General features: G+C 40.9%; 1 protein-coding gene across 6 annotated transcripts in view; it reads right to left on the bottom strand.

Moving 5' to 3' along the window:
• Positions 1–17,686, bottom strand: part of cacna1da (calcium channel, voltage-dependent, L type, alpha 1D subunit, a) — a 91,858-nt gene that overhangs the window by 31,979 nt on the left and 42,193 nt on the right. For 4 of the 6 annotated variants that reach the window (XM_054785208.1, XM_054785210.1, XM_054785211.1 and 1 more), the window contains 15 exons: positions 16,391–16,417; positions 15,587–15,747; positions 15,282–15,507; positions 13,223–13,430; positions 11,285–11,405; positions 11,068–11,155; positions 10,394–10,421; positions 10,164–10,318; positions 9,963–10,092; positions 3,418–3,477; positions 2,049–2,155; positions 1,110–1,197; positions 935–1,042; positions 752–804; positions 522–668 (listed from right to left, as the gene is read on the bottom strand). In XM_054785208.1, the coding sequence (XP_054641183.1) occupies positions 522–668; positions 752–804; positions 935–1,042; positions 1,110–1,197; positions 2,049–2,155; positions 3,418–3,477; positions 9,963–10,092; positions 10,164–10,318; positions 10,394–10,421; positions 11,068–11,155; positions 11,285–11,405; positions 13,223–13,430; positions 15,282–15,507; positions 15,587–15,747; positions 16,391–16,417 (1,707 nt within the window). Of the gene's footprint in view, positions 1–521; positions 669–751; positions 805–934; positions 1,043–1,109; positions 1,198–2,048; positions 2,156–3,417; positions 3,478–3,554; positions 3,615–9,962; positions 10,093–10,163; positions 10,319–10,393; positions 10,422–11,067; positions 11,156–11,284; positions 11,406–13,222; positions 13,431–15,281; positions 15,508–15,586; positions 15,748–16,390; positions 16,418–17,686 lie in introns of all 6 variants that reach the window. The other 2 variants (XM_054785207.1, XM_054785209.1) reach the window with 2 other exon arrangements.

Raw genomic sequence — 17,686 nt, 5'->3', positions numbered from 1 at the left:
TATTTAAGAAAATTGTACGTATTTTGTGCATAAATTCAGCATACAAATGGCTAAATGAAGTAAAATACAATATAAGGCATTCAGAAGACTCATTCAAAGATGTTGTGATGATATGTAGTATTCCACACTGGTCACTAGGTGTCAGTAATGTTACATTAATGAGACAACAGCCACTGCAGGAAGTACTGTCCAGAACAGGAGGTAGAAAAAGAACAAGGAACTCTCTCACTGCTAACATGTGAGTCTATATTGTGTCTTATTTATGTCTAATTTTCCCTTATAATGGCTACTACTTGTATATTCGGTAATTTGAGTGTAAAGGTGACTATAGGGGAGTTAGTTCTTGTCTAGAGGGTTCTAATAATGTTAAAAAGTGTATTTTCTATGCCCTAACTAAGAAAATGTTCCAGTTATAAATAAGGAATCCTGCTTTGCAGAAATGAATTTATCACGGCCTGGTCTGGAACCAATGAACTGCCATAAATGAGGGATCAGTGTATAAGGTTCGGGGCCTGTCTTACGCAGGCCAGCCTTCAAAGGTGGACACAGTGAAGAGAGCCATCATGGCCATGAGCACATTGTCAAAGTTGAAGTCGCTGTTGTGCCACACTCGTTTGTGGATGGTGGGCTGGTTCACATCGCCATCCTTGTACAGGATGTAGGTGCCTCTGAAAATGCAAACAAGTCACAGGGGTTCAGTTTTAAACCAGGATGACAAATGCTGTGCCGGTACAAGACGATGAAAACCAACTTGCACTCCTCTGGGCTAGACTTGGCTTCATCTGTGCAGCGATAAAACTTTCCCTGTGCAGGAAAACAACATATTTGCATTGTTGTACGCTGTGGTTTTGTTTATTTATTAATTAGTTATTTATTACGTGAATTTCTCTTGGAGATAAATAAAGTATCTATCCGTTTGAACGTCAGTGCTGACCTTGAAGAGCTGCACCCCGATGCAGGCAAACATGAACTGGAGCAGAGTGGTGACAATCATGATGTTACCGATGGTTCTGATGGCCACAAACACACACTGCACCACGTGCTGTTGGACAAGGACATACGTAGATTTAGATATACAGATTTTCATGTTGAGCTACAAGCAACCACACCTTCAGGCCTTTGGCTCGGTTGATGGCTCTCAAGGGTCTCAGAACACGAAGGACCCTGAGAATCTTCACCACTGAGATGGCAGATGACCTGTTTGATGAGAACACAAAACATCCAGGAATAGATAAGAAAGGCATTTATTTACTCAACTGAAGGTGTCTATTCGGGGTAAGGAGTTTAGCTGGATAAACATTATATACATATCTTTTAATCACTTTTCCACAATGACTTAAAAAATATAAAGTGAGGAGTGTCCATTTAAGGTCTGGCCTTTATTTGTTGGGCAATTATACATAAATATCTACATTTCACTATATGGTGAGGGGACAGGCACATTTAATTAATCAACTGCAGAGAAGCTCATGACAAGGGTGAGGGTAGGAACATAGATCGACCGGTTAATTGAGAGCTTTGCCTTTCGGCTCAGCTCCCTCTTCACCACAACGGACCGATGCAGAGTCGGCATCACTGCAGACGCCGCACCGATCCGCCTGTTGATCTCCCATCCTCCTCTGACTCGTGAACAAGACCATGAGGTACTTAAACTCCTCCACCTGGGGCAGGATCTCATCACCGACCGGGAGATGGCACTCCCGCCTTTTCCGAGGGTTACACTGTTGCAATACCATCACAAAGCCTGGGTTGGTTGAGACATTTTCACAGAACACACCCCCAAAACCTTTTCTTTGGGCACGTGAGGATTTCTTTTTTTAGTTTTTTCATTCAATAAACTAAACTGGTGACTTGATTCTCCCTCCTCCTGTGTCCTCTGTTATGTTCCCCTGGGTCGTAACATATTTACTGGGGGCTCATGAAATTGGATTGTATCTAGTAGCCTTTTTGATAAGTCGTCATTTGTTTGGTGGTAACTTTTTGTGGCAAAAATAATAAGTAGATTGGTGGGTGCATAGAAATACATTCATTCATTCATTCATACTCACTGTATGCCAAAGGAGACTAAAGACACTCCCACTACTAACAAGTCCAGAAGGTTGAAGTAATTCCTGCAGAAAGCTCCTTTATGGAGAAAAGCTCCGTATGTTGTCATCTGAGGGGAAGGCAGAAAATATCAGAGGAGCAAATGACAAAGAAAAGCACACATTCCTTCTAGAACACACTACAAACACAACTACAATTTAACTTAAGAGCACACTCACTCACTCACTCACTCACACATGCACACACACACACACACACACACACACACCCCCACCCACACACACACACAAACACAGTAAATAGCAACAACACACATCATATTACCCTCCCCATTTTGAAACACACACATTATTCCACACTCTTGTATTTCACTCTGATTGAGGGTGGCGAGTTGAGAGCGGTGAAAAAAAGGGGGGCTAAAATGTACTGTCGCCACCCCCACGGCCCTTACTGACATGAATGTAGTAGTAAGTCATTCATTTCTCAATCTACTATGGCAATAAAACATGCATTTTGTTGCCATGGCTTCAGCAATATACAGTAGTTACTCCCTGCGGCAGAGATTGGAAAGTGAAAATGAAACTTACTGTCACATTCATGCGGACCGTCCTCTTAAAGCCCATTCTATCATGTTCTTTAATAGCGCCCGCGGCTCCCAATTAGAAAAGTTCAGCAGGCAGAGAAGAACAAAGCGGCCAACATAATGCTGTCTTCAAATCATAAAAGTGAAGGATTACTTGTCAACAGTACATGTAAACGGTGGAGCCCCCCTGCAGTAACACGCCAAGCGCTAACTGGGAGCGCTGGGGAATTGTAAGAGTCAAACAGCAATGATGGGGGTTTATTTTGTGTATGTGGTCCAAATAACTGCAAGGACGAGTCCACCTTTCAATGCACTCAGTCAGGGTAAGCATGAACCATGCTCGGCTGGAACATGGCTGATTGTGCCCCCTCTTTTATGGGTCTGAAAAGCAGTCCGTACGGGAGGCATGGAATATTTAGCTTTGACTGGAGTTGACATTCTTTTTGACTCAACTTCAGCCAATGCTTTAAAAATGTCTGAGCAGCCCGTTAAGATTGGAGTAAACATCATCTGCATCCATTCCTGCATCTTTTTCAGCCATGACGTGACACCCATGGGAGGAGCATGTAATGTCTGATGTCGTGTTTCCTTCCCCCAACTTGTCTCTTTCACTTAGCGTGTGCCAACTCAAAACTCCAATAGATTTTGGTTTCTTGCTTTAAAAGAGGTGCCATGAAGCAAAGAAAGTAAATAAGAGAAAGGAAACAAACAAGCCAGGTTGTACTGAGTGGCGGGTGACACACAAGGAGAGAATGCAGCAAGGCTGTCGTCGTCTTTTCATGGGTTACCTTCAATATGATCTCAAATGTAAACATACTAGTGAAGACATAATCTGCATAGCCTAGGACCTGGAAGGCAACCACACGTTTGCAGGGTTATAGGGGGGTGGGAAGTACAGCACGGACAGGGGACACAGGACATTTACCTTCAAAACGATCTCAACAGTAAAGATAGCCGTGAAAGCATAGTCAAAGTAACCAAGTATCTGCAAAAAGCAACGTAGATGTTTAACAAAGACAGTTCATTGTGCAGATTCATACAGCATTACAAAACAAGGTGAGTGGATCGTCTTTGGCTGCAAATTTGGTCGGCGAAAGAATTTGGATCTCCTTGGAAGAGCATACGGCAACTTTAACTGCAGTGGTTCAAGCGACTGGGGTGGAACCTCTAAAGTCGAACATTACTTGAAAATCATTTTGGCTGATCATTTTCTCTTATATCCCACAGGACTTTGAACCGCCGTCGCACATGTTCCATGAGCATCAAAGGATTATCTGTTTCGCTTTTTTCTTTTCTGTTTTAGCACCAAAACACAATATTTCTGGGCGATATTTTGGGCAAATATGACAGAATTCTGACATCATACCGATAAATCCGACAACATAAAAAATATCTCAGATAAAAAAAACGCAATCTTGTCAGCCACCTGAATCTCCAGCATCGCTACGAAGCCTGGGGCTTGTTCCTGTCGCTGCGGCATTTCAAAAGAGCAAAAAGTTTGCCAGAAACAATCCGAGGACTAAAAAGCCATCTGTGATTTCACCATGGAAATGATGTTGGTGAACGACCAGCCCTTTACCACTGTTTGAAATATGAGTTTTTGTCCGCTACTAAACCCCCACCATGGAATCATGCTTTGTACTTGCCGCATTTTTTTAAAATGCTTTGTTAATAGTAGTGATGTCATGATATTTAAATCTACAGGTACAGTTTGACAAATCCAACTTTGTTTGAGTCCTTACCACCAATTTATGTCTCATTACGTGCCTTCTTAGCTGCCTCTTTTTAGCTGTTTTTATATCTTTAGAACGCACAGAAAAGAGAAAGACATGTGTGTTCATGTCTCACATAAGGATTGTGGATGATGGGCAAAATTTTTTAAAAAGTGCACTTTTCCTTTAAGAAGAAAACACGAGTATTGAAGGTATTGACTGCATCATTTCCTGCAGTGGTAGATGTGCATCCATGTTGTTTCCTGGGCTGCGTGTAAATGATTTGAAAGATAACGTACACGTCATTGTACAGCTAATATACTGTATCACTATACTGACGAACAGAGGCGTTATAATAAGCAACCAAATCAGCTGTGATCGCTTTTTCAGGCTTCTGATTGGAAAAAAATGCACACGACAGCCAGTGAATATGTTTTCATGTGGACAAATACTCCACTGGTGTGAATAGAATTTTTTTTTTAACACCCAACTGGGGGAAATGTGCGGTTTGGAAAATATCCGTGTTTGTGTGGACATGGCCTTATTCCAAAAGCAGGACCAATGACACCCCTTGTGTTCCTTCTGGTGTCCAAAGTGATTTTTTGCTCTTTTGTTTTACATTCAAAGTGACCAATTGCTTGACAGTGGACAGTGTTCGACCTTAGAGGTTTCACTGCAGTGTGCTGAGAAAATACACTGTATGGACAAAAATATTGAGACTGTTTTTTTGTTTTGTTTTTGTTTTTAAAAAAAGCAACTGTGCTGCTTTTCAATAAGCACAGTGCGCTGTGGGGAAATATATGAAAATGACATTTTCATCAAGCACATAACAAACCGTGGCATTCTAAACACATTTAAAACATATACAGGATAATGTATATACATCCCGGTGGGGTACAATTCATTATTAAAATTGGGGAAATTCTTCATCTTAGCAAGACATTTTAGATGAATCTTCACATTCACTTCCTGTAGGATGTGCCAGTACTTTTGTCCATATAGTGTCATCAACAATGGATATGCCATAGAACAGAAAGACCTTTTACCTCTTACCTAGTCTTACCTTCAAAAACTGCATGTTAATACTGTAAGTCATTCTTTTAGTGTAGTAAAATATCACGGTGAATTTGAAGAAAAATGACATTTTTTTCCACAATAGGGGTGTAACGGTACATGTATATGCAATCTGATTTTTCTGAACGAAAAAGTTCCCACGCGGAACACAATAAGTGGGGGACAGGAAGTGTCACAGTGACGTGTCTACTTGGTAAACACACCCACAGACCTAGACAGACGCTGCATCGAGTGGGTTTGTCCACTGATGCGATACGTCAACGTTGCCACCATATTGGATGGGTCAAGGCTGCGCTGTAAATGAATACAAGTCTTTTTTACAAAGAACACACACACTAATATACTTGGGAAACAGTTAAGCACAAAAAACAATCACCATCACATTGTACAAAAACAACAACATTGTTTTTGGTGCCTGTTTCCCAAGTACATTAGTGTGTCTGTGAATGTATAAACGAGAGGAATTAACTTAATTTTCTTTGTAGAAAGGTGCTTTATGAAAGTAAGTACATTCACTTGTATTAATTTACAGTGCAGCCTTGACACATCCAACATGGCGGCGCTCGATGCGGCGTCTATCTGTGTCTATAAACACACCCAGTGCATCCCAGCCTTTGGTAGCACCAAGGAGAAGCCAGAGCTTGAAAACCCTCTTACATAGTCAAAGTCTCCTGTTTGGGAACACTCGGCCTTGCCGGTGAAATACGTAAACGCCAAAGACAAGTGGATAAGGCGAAAGCAGTGTGCCGACATTGTTCAGTAGAGATGGAGAACGGGGCTACAAGCGGGAAGTATTAATGCCGCACTTCAGACAATAAGGAACTTGACTAAATATAAAGTAATCATTCACACGTATCTAGTTAGCTAGCTATCTATTTACTCTTATACACTAGTCACGCTACAGGTGGAATGAGCCACAATGCCGTCGGAATGAAAATTCCTGGTTTATTCTTGAATATTCCAAGCACATTCTAAAAACATTTTGAGTGCATTCCAAACATTAAGGAAAAAAGGAGCCAAGTTAACTCCACCAGCGTGGACAGTGCTGAGGTGATAAAAAGAGGTGCTGAAACCCAAGAAGCCCACTGAAACGTCACTCATCATTGACATGCCGCAAATTCACATCACATCATGCCGCCAAGAAAAAAAGGAGCCAAGCTAGGCCACCGGCCGCTGGCACATCACGTCATGCCGCCAAGAAAAAAAGGAGCCAAGGTGAGGAACTCCACCGCCAGCCTCCAGCATGGACAGAACAGAGGTGCTGCAACCCACGAAGCCCCTGAAGAGCCAACTCCTATTCCTGATGGTGCTACACCTTCCCACCAGGCATGGAACTCGTACGGCTTTCCAAGTGCTTTCTAAATATTCTGACTGCATTCTAACAGCATTCTTAATATTCCTACAGCGTTCCAACTACATCTGAGTTGAATGTGCAAGAATTATTCAAGACGGGTTCGAAATGTAATCTCAGTAAATGAAAGTGAATTTTGAAACTTTTTCATTACAGCTGGTTCTGCTTGATTCGTGCTGATTCGTGCTTAGTGTGACAAGGACTTGTTGCATCGTTGCGCTATTATTTCATATTTTTTAGGATATGTATTTATTATTTATTGGAGAATTACCTGCTAGCAGATTGCACTTTTTTTTATATTTCATTTGAAAAATCATTAAAGCTGTTTACACAAAAGCTAAGTGGTTGGAAGCTTTGCATTTTCTTCCCAAAACCAACCAAAACGTGACTTTAAAAGCAAGGTACGTACCAATCAGTGGCGTACCGTTACACCCCTAGTCACAATAATAGTTCAAGTGTGAGTGTGATCATAAAATTTTTCACATCAGCTTTACTTCAAACTAACTCGCTATGATAACTACTTTACTTTTGCCTCCATTTTCAAGTTGTAATCACTTTTATTTTCTCTTTTAAATTTAGTTGTTCTTCAAATGAGTTATCTAAATGCTGCATACAAGCTTGCAGTACTTTGGACTACGTCTGCGTACTATGTCTGTGCACTGTATCATGCCAGGGGTGTCCAAAGTGTGGCCTGGAAGCCATTTGTGGCCTGCGGCTGTTTTTTTTTGTTTTTTTTAATGGCCCACGGCACATTCTAAAAATATCATTAAACAAGAGTACAAAAAAAAGCAAAAATGGAATAATCAGCAGTAATTTTCCTCATAATAAAAAACTGTAATCTAGTGAGGAAAAGGATAGGAACATTTTTACGGGAATAACATTATTATGAGAAAAAAATAACGTCATTTTAGTAGCATAAAGTTGAAATATGTATGAAAAAGAACAAAATATGTTATTTCATAGAGAAACATTATGAGATACAAACAAAACAACGAATAAAGTTGTAATATTAGGAAAATTAAATTGCGTAAAAAGTTATGTTACAAGAATGAAGTCAAAATACTGCATTATGGGAATAAAGTAAAAATTAGGAAGATAAAATTTACAAAAAAAAAAAAGATGAAATAGCTGGACAATTGAAAAAAACACTGCAAAAATGGGAAAAAATTGCAGCTGTAATTTTACAAGAATAAAGTCAAAATATTAAGAGAAAAAAGTCAATTTTACGAGAATAATGTCATAATATTATGAGGAAAAATAATGTCATTTTAGTAGCATAGAGTTGAAATATTAAAGAAAACACGCAATATTTTTATTTTTAAAAAGTTGGAATATTATAAAAAATGGAAAATGGGGAACTTAGAAAGAGTAATAATATTATGGGAATAAAGTCAAAATATTAGGGGAGTCATAATGTCATGAAAAGAACATTTACTATTATTATTTGAGAAGAAATTGAAATATTTGGAATTTTTTTTTTGATTGAAATGTTAAATTTTAATTTTAAAATGGGAAAAATACAGCTACGTTGATATTAATAACAAGCTTTTTCCACCTATATCCCAAAGCTGAGATGCACTTTGTTCTTGAAATATATATAACTTCTTTGCATACCTTTTGGTTTACAAAATATGAATGTTGCCAGATTGCATCCTTTCATTTTTCTCTATGCCGCCTCTGGAAATAGTTTGGACACCCCTGTACTATACTCTAAAAAATCATCTGAACATCACTTCCCAAGATAAGGCTTTAAATAATGCATAGAAAACATCTATATTGCCATTTATGTCACAGCTGAGGTGACTTTTTCCATCTTTTTAATGGCATTTTTTCTTAATGATTGGGTCATAAGCCATTCAGCATACAGTAGATTCCCGCTTTTCGCAAATATCGGCGAGTAACTGAGACAAGCATGAAAATGTCTGTTTGATACAGGCTATCACCCCCTCTAAACCCTCCTGCTAGCTTGACGTTGACGTTCACTTCCTACAATGTTTCCCTTTAATATGCCTCACACACTTATTAAATGCATTTTAAAGTATAAAATGTAGAGGGACTCAAGATGATTGGTGAACATATAGAATCGGAGTCACGGTGTAGAAGTTATACATACATTCCGTCATTTCCGCACTATAAGCTGCTACTTTTTACACATGCTTTGAACCCTGCAAGGTGGCTAATGATGTGGCTAATTTGTTGCTAAAAAAACGACACTTCTCACGATGTCACGTTGATATCGTGTTGTTTTGAAGACTTATGCAGTGATGGTGTTTTGATCTGACAAATCTTTAGGAAGTTTGATCAAGCTTCTGCTTGGACTGCTTGGGTCGCGGCAACTGTTGAACTGCCATGAAAAAAAGCGCCTCACGTCTCACTCATCGGAGCTAACAGGTGAGGCTGGGAACAGCAAGTGCAGGTAGGATTGCAGTGTTTCTAGAGTGTCTTTCTGTGTAAATATCCCATCTTACAATGTGGACACCTGCAGCTTATCGACAAGTACGGCCTATATATGTACAAGATTTTTTTCTCTTTAAATTTTGTGGGTGCGACTTATATTCAGGTGCGTCTGGAATTTTACTTTTGTGTCCACATCAACTATGGTGCGTTGAAGTACCGTTGCTTGACAAAAAAACATTATCAGTGAATCATAAAGGCATAAACATGTAAAATTGTGGGCTTTTTAAATGTATGCTGTACATTATACCTGTTTTAGCAACTAGCTTGACTTTAAAAAGTACCTATTTTTGACCAAATGTCAGTGAACGGTGAATGGTGAATGGTGAATGTGCGGGGATCTACTGTATACACTGATGTTGGCTATGTTTTGGAAAGTGTTGAGAATTTAGAGGAACAGAGAAGCGTGAGCTCTTAAACGGCTGTAGTACTCCACCACAGGGGTTTCCAAAGCGTGCGGGTGCAGCAGGTTCAGAAAAAAAGAAAAGCTAACGTCAGTTTTGTCAAAAAATCGTATTTAGTTCCTACAGTGGGCGAGCAAACACAGTCTGGAGTGAGCAGAAAATTCCACAAAATATGCTCTGGAAAATGAGTTTTTGGGCGAGGAGGGGATACGCTCACTGTGCCACACTTTGAAAAGCCCTGCTCTACTATGTATATACTGTATCATATCATATACTATGTATGGTCATGTCCTTAAAAAAGAGGAATGAGTTTCTGTGGAAGTGAGCGACAGACTTACAATATTGCGAGCGGAGAAGTTTCGGATGGGATCCTCCGCGGCGAGCGAGACGGAGCTGAGCATGATGAACACCAGGATGAGGTTGGTGAAGATGTGGTGATTGATGAGCTTGTGGCAAAACACGCGAACCCTGCAGCACACAACAAAGCTCAGCGAGGGATATCTCCTCATGAATGTGTTCGCCTTTGTGTGATTTCCTACGGGTTAGTGTTGCTGAAGATGAAGAAGGCACTTCCCTCTGGGATCGGCGTTATCTTCTCCTTCTTTACCAAGTCGGAGATGGCCGGCCGAGGTCCTGATGGCACTTCCGGGTCTTCCTCCTCTGCCGCAATGTCGTCGTTGTCCTCCTCTTCCTCCTGGACGGATGTCCAAAGTGCTTCAACTTGTGCTTTAGAATTTTCAAACCATTGCTTGACTGAAAGTCAACGTACCTTCTCATCTTTCTCATCCTTTTTGTCCCTGGAACAAACAGACATCTTTATGACTCACACGCTAGACAACAGACCTGCCATCCATCTTCTTTGACTTAACTGAGGTGGGGTCACGGGGGCAGCAGCCTAAGCAGTGAAGCCCAGACTTCCCTCTCCCCAGCTACTTCGTCCAGATCCTCCCGGCGGATCCCGAGGTGTTCCCAGGCCAGTTGAGAGACAGTCTCTCCAACATGTCCCGGGTGTTCCCCGAGGCCTCCTACCGGTCGGATGTGCCCTGAACACCACCCCAGGGAGACGTCCAGAAGACATCCTGACCAGATGCCTCATCATCTGGCTCATCTCAATGCGGAGGAGCAGCGGTTCTACTCCGAGCTACTCCCAGATTACAATGCTTCTCACATTATCTCTGAGGGAGAGCCCAGCCACCCTACGGAGAAAACTCATTCGGCCGCCTGCACCCGCTATCTTGTCTTTCGTTCACTACCCAAAGCTCATGACCATAGAGGGGCTAGGAATGGAGATCCACCACTAAACTGGGAGCTATGCCTTTGGGCTCAGTATTTTATGAGCAAAATATGGATAAAATAACAACTCTTAATAACAACTTTTCCTTTCTTCTGCTTTCCATAACAATCCATAGGTTTCATTGCAAAATGTAAATAGTGATGCTTTACCCTTTCTTGTCTCCTTCATCTGTGTTGAGAGACTCTGCATCTGCCAAGTTGTCCACAGCGATAGCCAAGAAGACATTCAGGAGGATATCTGAGCACAGTCATCAGTTAAGGAGACACTTTACTCACTTCCTGTTTGAACCAAAGGACACAATGCCCTGTGCTTCACATAAATCCAAATTAAACATGCTGAATGTGTGTCCGCATTGACTGAGGATACAATTTCCGCAGATGAAGAGGATGATGAAGTAAAAGCACACAATCATCCCCGAAGACGAAGGACCTCCGTACGCCATGATCCCGTCGTACATCACAGCATTCCAGTCTTCTCCGGTCAGGATCTGAGTGAGTCAGTGTATTCTTTCAGTGTTTTTACAGACTTGTCTGCAGTAGTCAAGATTAATAATTTGCATGAATAATGTCCGCTGTAAATGCTCGAATTATATTCATATTGGAAGGAGCCAACAATTAGAGGGGCTGTTACATCCAAAAGTAGCAAAAAGTGCATTTTGTACCTGATTTGGAGTCCATGAAAAAACAGAAAGAAAAATCTAGCTCTCTTTGACCACATGCTCATTTATGAACAAGTATATTGTGACACAGCCAATGATGTAGAGCATCCATCACCAAATGGCGGGCCGAGGTCTGGTGATGGTCCTTTACAGACCCGTGAACAATGAAAGTGAATACGAAATATAATAACATATAATCATGCTTGTGGACCGATCACAGCGGCAGTTTGCAGGCGTAATTAAAGCAGTTATTATGGTTACGTGACAGCAACTGCGGTGACGTCACTCAAAATGAGCCAATGAAATCGCTTGTTTACTTGCTGAGCGAAATGAGAGAACCATGGCTCACTGAAAAGTAAGAACAGTTGATAGAGAAAAGCAATATATATGTTCGTTCTTCCACAACCCAGTGCCAAAGCGCTGTGTCTCATATGCTCTGAAACGGTAGCGCTGGTCAAAAGTACAAATGTGATGCGACAACCTGACAAAACACAAATCATTCCAGGGGAAGTATCCACCGAAGTCTGATGTGAGCGTACAGAAAGTAACGTAGCTTAGATCACAGTATGAAAAATCTACGAGGGTCATAACACATTCATTTATAGCACTGCAATGTGCAAATGAGTGTTCACTAAGGATTGTATGGACATTGGAGCAAAACAAAACATCTTTCACTGACGGGAGAGTTGTGAACGAGTGCTTCTAGAGATCTTGCTCAAAGGCAAACAAAAAGCGGAACTGTGTGGCAAATTCAGGCAAATTCCAATGTCAGCTACAACAATAACAAGAACATGTGAAACTTTAAGAGGGTGTAATGTTGTAGCTTTTCTGTTAAAAATACACTAGTTAAATTGTTATTTACTATTTTTTCAGAGAAACCGGTGCAGTATTATTTCACTTAAAAATAAGCCTCTTGTGTCCATTCATTGTTCATACAGTCAAACATTTTTACTATTTGTGTGAAATGTGGTCCTGTTTTCTTTTAAATGCAATTTAGGCGCCAAAATAATTGTGCTGTAGGATGATGTACAGGGTTTCATTACATGTGATATTCATATGACCTAGTCTGTTTGATGCAATTTAAGGCAAAATAAGGTTTGGACCTTCAATTTTAATTGAAGGTCATTCACAGCGCTGATGAGTTCATATGACAAGTGTGACATACAGTATGACTGCTGAGTATTGCAACCCACCCTTTAAAGTGCATGCAGAGGTAGATAAAGCTGCTGGATGGAGACCGTTCACGATTAGGGTTGGGCATTGAGTCTCGAGCATCGATGGGAACCGGGACTAACATTGCAATTCTCCTGGGATCATTCAAATGTTTTCAAGTCCATTTCTAGTTTTCACTTTGCTGACCGGAAAAAATAGCTGCCAACACCAACGAGTTTTATAAATGGCATCAGGTGTATACACAGGTTCATTATATACCTTCTGACATCTAGTGGAAACGTATTTCATTGTTCTGTCACTACACATCACCGGAATAGGTAGATGAACAAATATAATGTACATTATTTATAAAGAAATCATCATTTAGGACCGATGAAGTCAAATTGGATAATTTCCCGCAGCACATCTGATGATCTCTCACGGTATACTAATATGTGGCGGCACAGTGGTTGGGGAATCATTGCTGTAAATACCTGAAAGACCGTGAGTAACGCTTGGGGGAAGTTGTCAAAGGTGCTCCTCTTGGTTTGGGTCTCGTCAAAGTTGAACTTGCCACCAAAGACCTGCATGCCCAGCAGGGAGAAGATGATGATGAACAGGAAGAGCAGCAGCAGCAGGGAAGCGATGGACTTCATGGAGTTGAGGAGGGAAGCCACCAGGTTGCTGAGCGACTGCCAGTGACTGGTGGGAAAAAAATAAGACGACAAAGAAGAGAGATATGGGTGACAAAGTAAAACAAAACAAAAAACATTGAAATGTTGAACTGTTCATTGAAAGCGGAGGTGTCCAAACTTTTTCCAATGAGGGCCACATAGTGAAAAATGAAAAGATGCAACTTTGCCACTTTGGTATTTTGTAAAGCAACACATGTAGATATGCTTAGAAGTTATAGTATATATATTTAAAACAAAAACTGCATCTCAGCTTTGTCACATATGTGAAAAAGTTTATTAAATCGTATGAACGTCAGTCTTTTTCAGAGTTTTTAAATTTTTTTTAATTTTCTAAATATTTAAACCTAAATCTTAAGAAATTTTATTTTCCTAATATTTCAACTTTATTCCCTTAATATTTTGACTTTATTCTCACAATTCCTCAACTTAATATTCCAAAAATTACAACTTTACAAAATCATGACTTTAAAAATGTTGTTTTAACGTCATCATTATCGACCAACCACTGTGTAGTTACACAGCATTAAAAGGTGACTTCCTGTTAAGTGCAAAGTAAGGGTCAAAACAAAAGGATGGCAGTATTAACCTGGATTCTACCACAGCAACTAACAAAATGTTTTTCGATTGTTAGCCACTAGAAAAAATATTTTTGGTATGTGTTGCTTGAGCCACTCTGCTGCCGCCTGTCTCCTCTGTGTTGCAGTGCACCTGAGGGGTGTGTCTGGGCGTAGCCATCTGGTCACACCACGGATCAATCGTTAGGCCTGTATTAGCCGTGCTTGGACTCGCCTTCGTCGCCAGATTGTTGTTTCTCCTACGCCTGCTTCCAGAATTCAGTCCTGCTCTTGTTTTGCTATTTTCTGGTGTAGTTTGCTTTGTTCCTGTACGTGTGAATACTTTTGTTATTCCTGCCTTTTGATCCCTTAGTTACCTTTTACCTGCGGCTTTGCCCAGCTTTCTGTTGTACTTTTTTTTTGTGTATTTCTCGACCATTTTTCCACTCAATTTGAGTGCACTTTATGTTAATAATCTTTTGTAAACTCTTTTTAAACTTTTTTTTTAACTGTAAACTCTTTTTGTGTCTCTGCTTTGTGGTCCAATTCAGGCTTCCAGCCGTTCGGAACAATTTTATTGTCATTGTAGTTATGGATGCTCCGGTCAGGGTTTTATGCTGCCGATGCTGATCAAAAGTGAAATCGTCCGATACAGATCACATAGATTAAGTCTAAATTTTTTTATTTACTATTGGCTGTATCGGGGCTCACTGATGTTTTTTCTTGTGAGAGCTACTCGGGCTATTCGCCTTAGACCTCCGACTGCCGCGCACACACGGGCGAGTGCCCAATGTTTTGACTACATTAGCCGCCGCCCGACCGACGATCACATCACGAGCCTTAAAAACTCACCACACCCTGCCAAACGCCCACCCCCGAAATGCAGCACCAAACTAAAGCTTTTTAACACGCCCTCCAGCGAGACATTTTTCATGGCATGCTTTGGAGGGCGCAAAACTTACATCACTCTCACAACGACAGAAGTCCCACACGGCAGACATGATTGTTTTAGCTTTGTGAAGGGAGGGTGGGTGGGACACGGTCGCTATAGGCTGGATGCTGCAATGGGGGCGGAGGTGATCGGCGTTATTAAGCAAGTATCAGCATACTATGCTTTTTCATGGAAATCGGCCGATACTGATCGGTGACCGATCGATCGAAAGACATCCAAGACATAAAACCAAAAGAGCGCAGCAGTTCTGTTTGATATGACTATAAAACATCATATGAAAACAGAAGGTGAGTCAGCCAGTCATAAACGGGTTCCACTGTACAAAATGGATGCACTGACGTTGTCGTCTTACCGTGTGACCTTGAAAATTCTCAGCAGGCGCACGCAGCGGAACACGGAGATGCCGAGGGGTGACATGATCTCCAGCTCCACCAGGATGGTCTCAGTGATTCCTCCACACACCACAAAGCAGTCGAAGCGGTTGAAGAGCGACACAAAGTAGGCCTGCAGGCCCAGACTGTACATCTTCACCAACATCTCGCAAGTGAACAGGGCTAACAGCACCTTGTTGGCCACATCTGGAAAAACCAAAGCACACATGTAGCTGCAATGTGCAGAAAGATGGCTACTATGTGCACTGCCACATGTTGTACATACCCTGCACCTGTGTCAGCCACAAAGGTTGGTTATAGTGCTCTGACGATATGGTGAGCGTGTTGAGGAAAACCAAGATGATGACCAGCCAGTAGAAAGGCACCGATTTGACAGCCAAACGGCACTTTCTGCGACAGAACCTGTTCCAGCGGCGCCAGCGCCGACTGCAGGAGAGGATGTAAAAAGGTCCGTGTTACACTGCATCCCTCTTACTTGCTTTTTATGTGGATGTGAAGCATCACAGTCGTCCCTCCTTTATCACGGTTAGTTGACCGCGAGAAGTGAATTCCCGCCAAGTAGGATTCAATATTAATAAATATAATTTTTTCCGAGTGATGGCAAAAATAAACATTTATGATCTTCTTTTAACATTTTAACACTATCAGAGACCTCTAGAGATGAAATAACACCCCTATAGTCATCTTTCCACTCCTGCTACCCAATATAGTAGATATACTGTCAGAGAAAATAAGACATATTAGACATAAATAAGATAACAGTTAGCAATTCCTTGTTTTTTTCTGGACATTGTTATGCTTAAAAGTGCTTCATTTAGGGCAAGAATGAGTACAATTTGCTTAATTATGTACATTTTTCTACTACTAATAGGCCGTATTCAACCACCAAACAGTGATCATTTATTAATGAATGTTTGAAAAACGGCGGTAGAGTGAGGGTGTGATGTGTGTTGGAGCGGTGATGTAGCGAGGGACGAGTGTGGCACACTATAGCAACTCATACTAGACTGTGCAAACATACATTTTAATAGAGCTCAGTGTGTCTTTCATCATGCCAACATATACTGACCTGAACTTTGACTTGGAAATTTTTTGACTGAAAGAAAGAAGAATTCGTCAAAGTTTGCAGATGAAAGGTTGAACAGGTGTTTAAGATGACTATTCATCTAAAGAGTGCAACTGAAAAAAATAACTGTTTCAAGGCAGGAAGGAGAAGTTGATTGACAGTTGAAAATCCGCACCACTGAGGTGAGCTCACCAAAGTCATGTGAAAAACCTCTTTCACTCTTAAACACAACAGGGTGAAAATGTGTCCAAACATGCACCACTACTGCGTCGCCTGCGCTATTGGTTTTCCAACAAATACACTACATGGTGGCGCTGTCATTAAACCCTAGAAGTCTGACTGAATTGAAATTTCTCACACAGCTCAGTGCACTCAAGAAAAAACCCAATGTTTAGCTGCTACATTATGGAATTTGCTACACACCTTTAAGGGACTGACAAACACGTGTGTCACATTTGAGTAAGATTGTTTGAAAAAGCAACAAGCAAATCATCTTTGGACTTAGTAACTCGTTTACTGTAAGCCATTGACCATTTGTCTTATGATTACAAAACCTTGACAATATCTACAGGTATATTACATGTAGAGATGCACAATATCTGCTAACTTTCTGCTTCTCAGGACTGATATGATACAGATAACCAATAACTTTTTTATATCTAATTTTTAAAATTTAGATTCAAGTGTAGTTTGTGCACACCTGGAGGTAAGAAGGACTGGAACAAATTATATTTTGACCAATTGTACTTGTTGAGTTGTCCTAATCAAATATCGTGACATTACTACTACCACATCACTACTATCAGGAGAACCAGAGTATAGAGTGGGAGGAGCCACCTGGCATGGCCCAGCAAGGTGCACTGTATTCGGGCACATGCTCCGAGCAGCCGGTGTGACGCAACAGAGATTTCTGGCAAACCTTTTACACTTTGCAAACACAGCGGCGGTGGTGTTTCAGGAGGCTGATAAGATTTTGTTATAATGTGTGCTCGATGGGTTTTTTTCCCCCCCCTAATCACGGAGCATTTGGTACAGCTAACATGCAAAATGTCTTCCTCAGTAAGTGAATGATTGTTTACAAGTGAGCTCAGGGCGAAGTTACGACAGGCCATTAACGTCACAGGCAGGAGTTATCGGTTATTGTATCCTACAATTAAATGTATTGTACTTAAATGTACTTCTATTTTTACTCACTATTTGTAAACATGCAAATCTTGTTCTTAGATCAATAAAGTCTAAGTATGCTGGAATGTCTTCCAGGGCATTTTGACCACAACACATAGGGGGCGCTGCAAATAT

This window comes from Dunckerocampus dactyliophorus, chromosome 8 (assembly GCF_027744805.1).
Source record: "Dunckerocampus dactyliophorus isolate RoL2022-P2 chromosome 8, RoL_Ddac_1.1, whole genome shotgun sequence".
Taxonomy (NCBI): Eukaryota; Metazoa; Chordata; class Actinopteri; order Syngnathiformes; family Syngnathidae; genus Dunckerocampus; species Dunckerocampus dactyliophorus.
The sequence above is the reverse complement of the archived record's forward strand: the minus strand, read 5'-3'. Positions and strand labels throughout refer to the sequence as shown.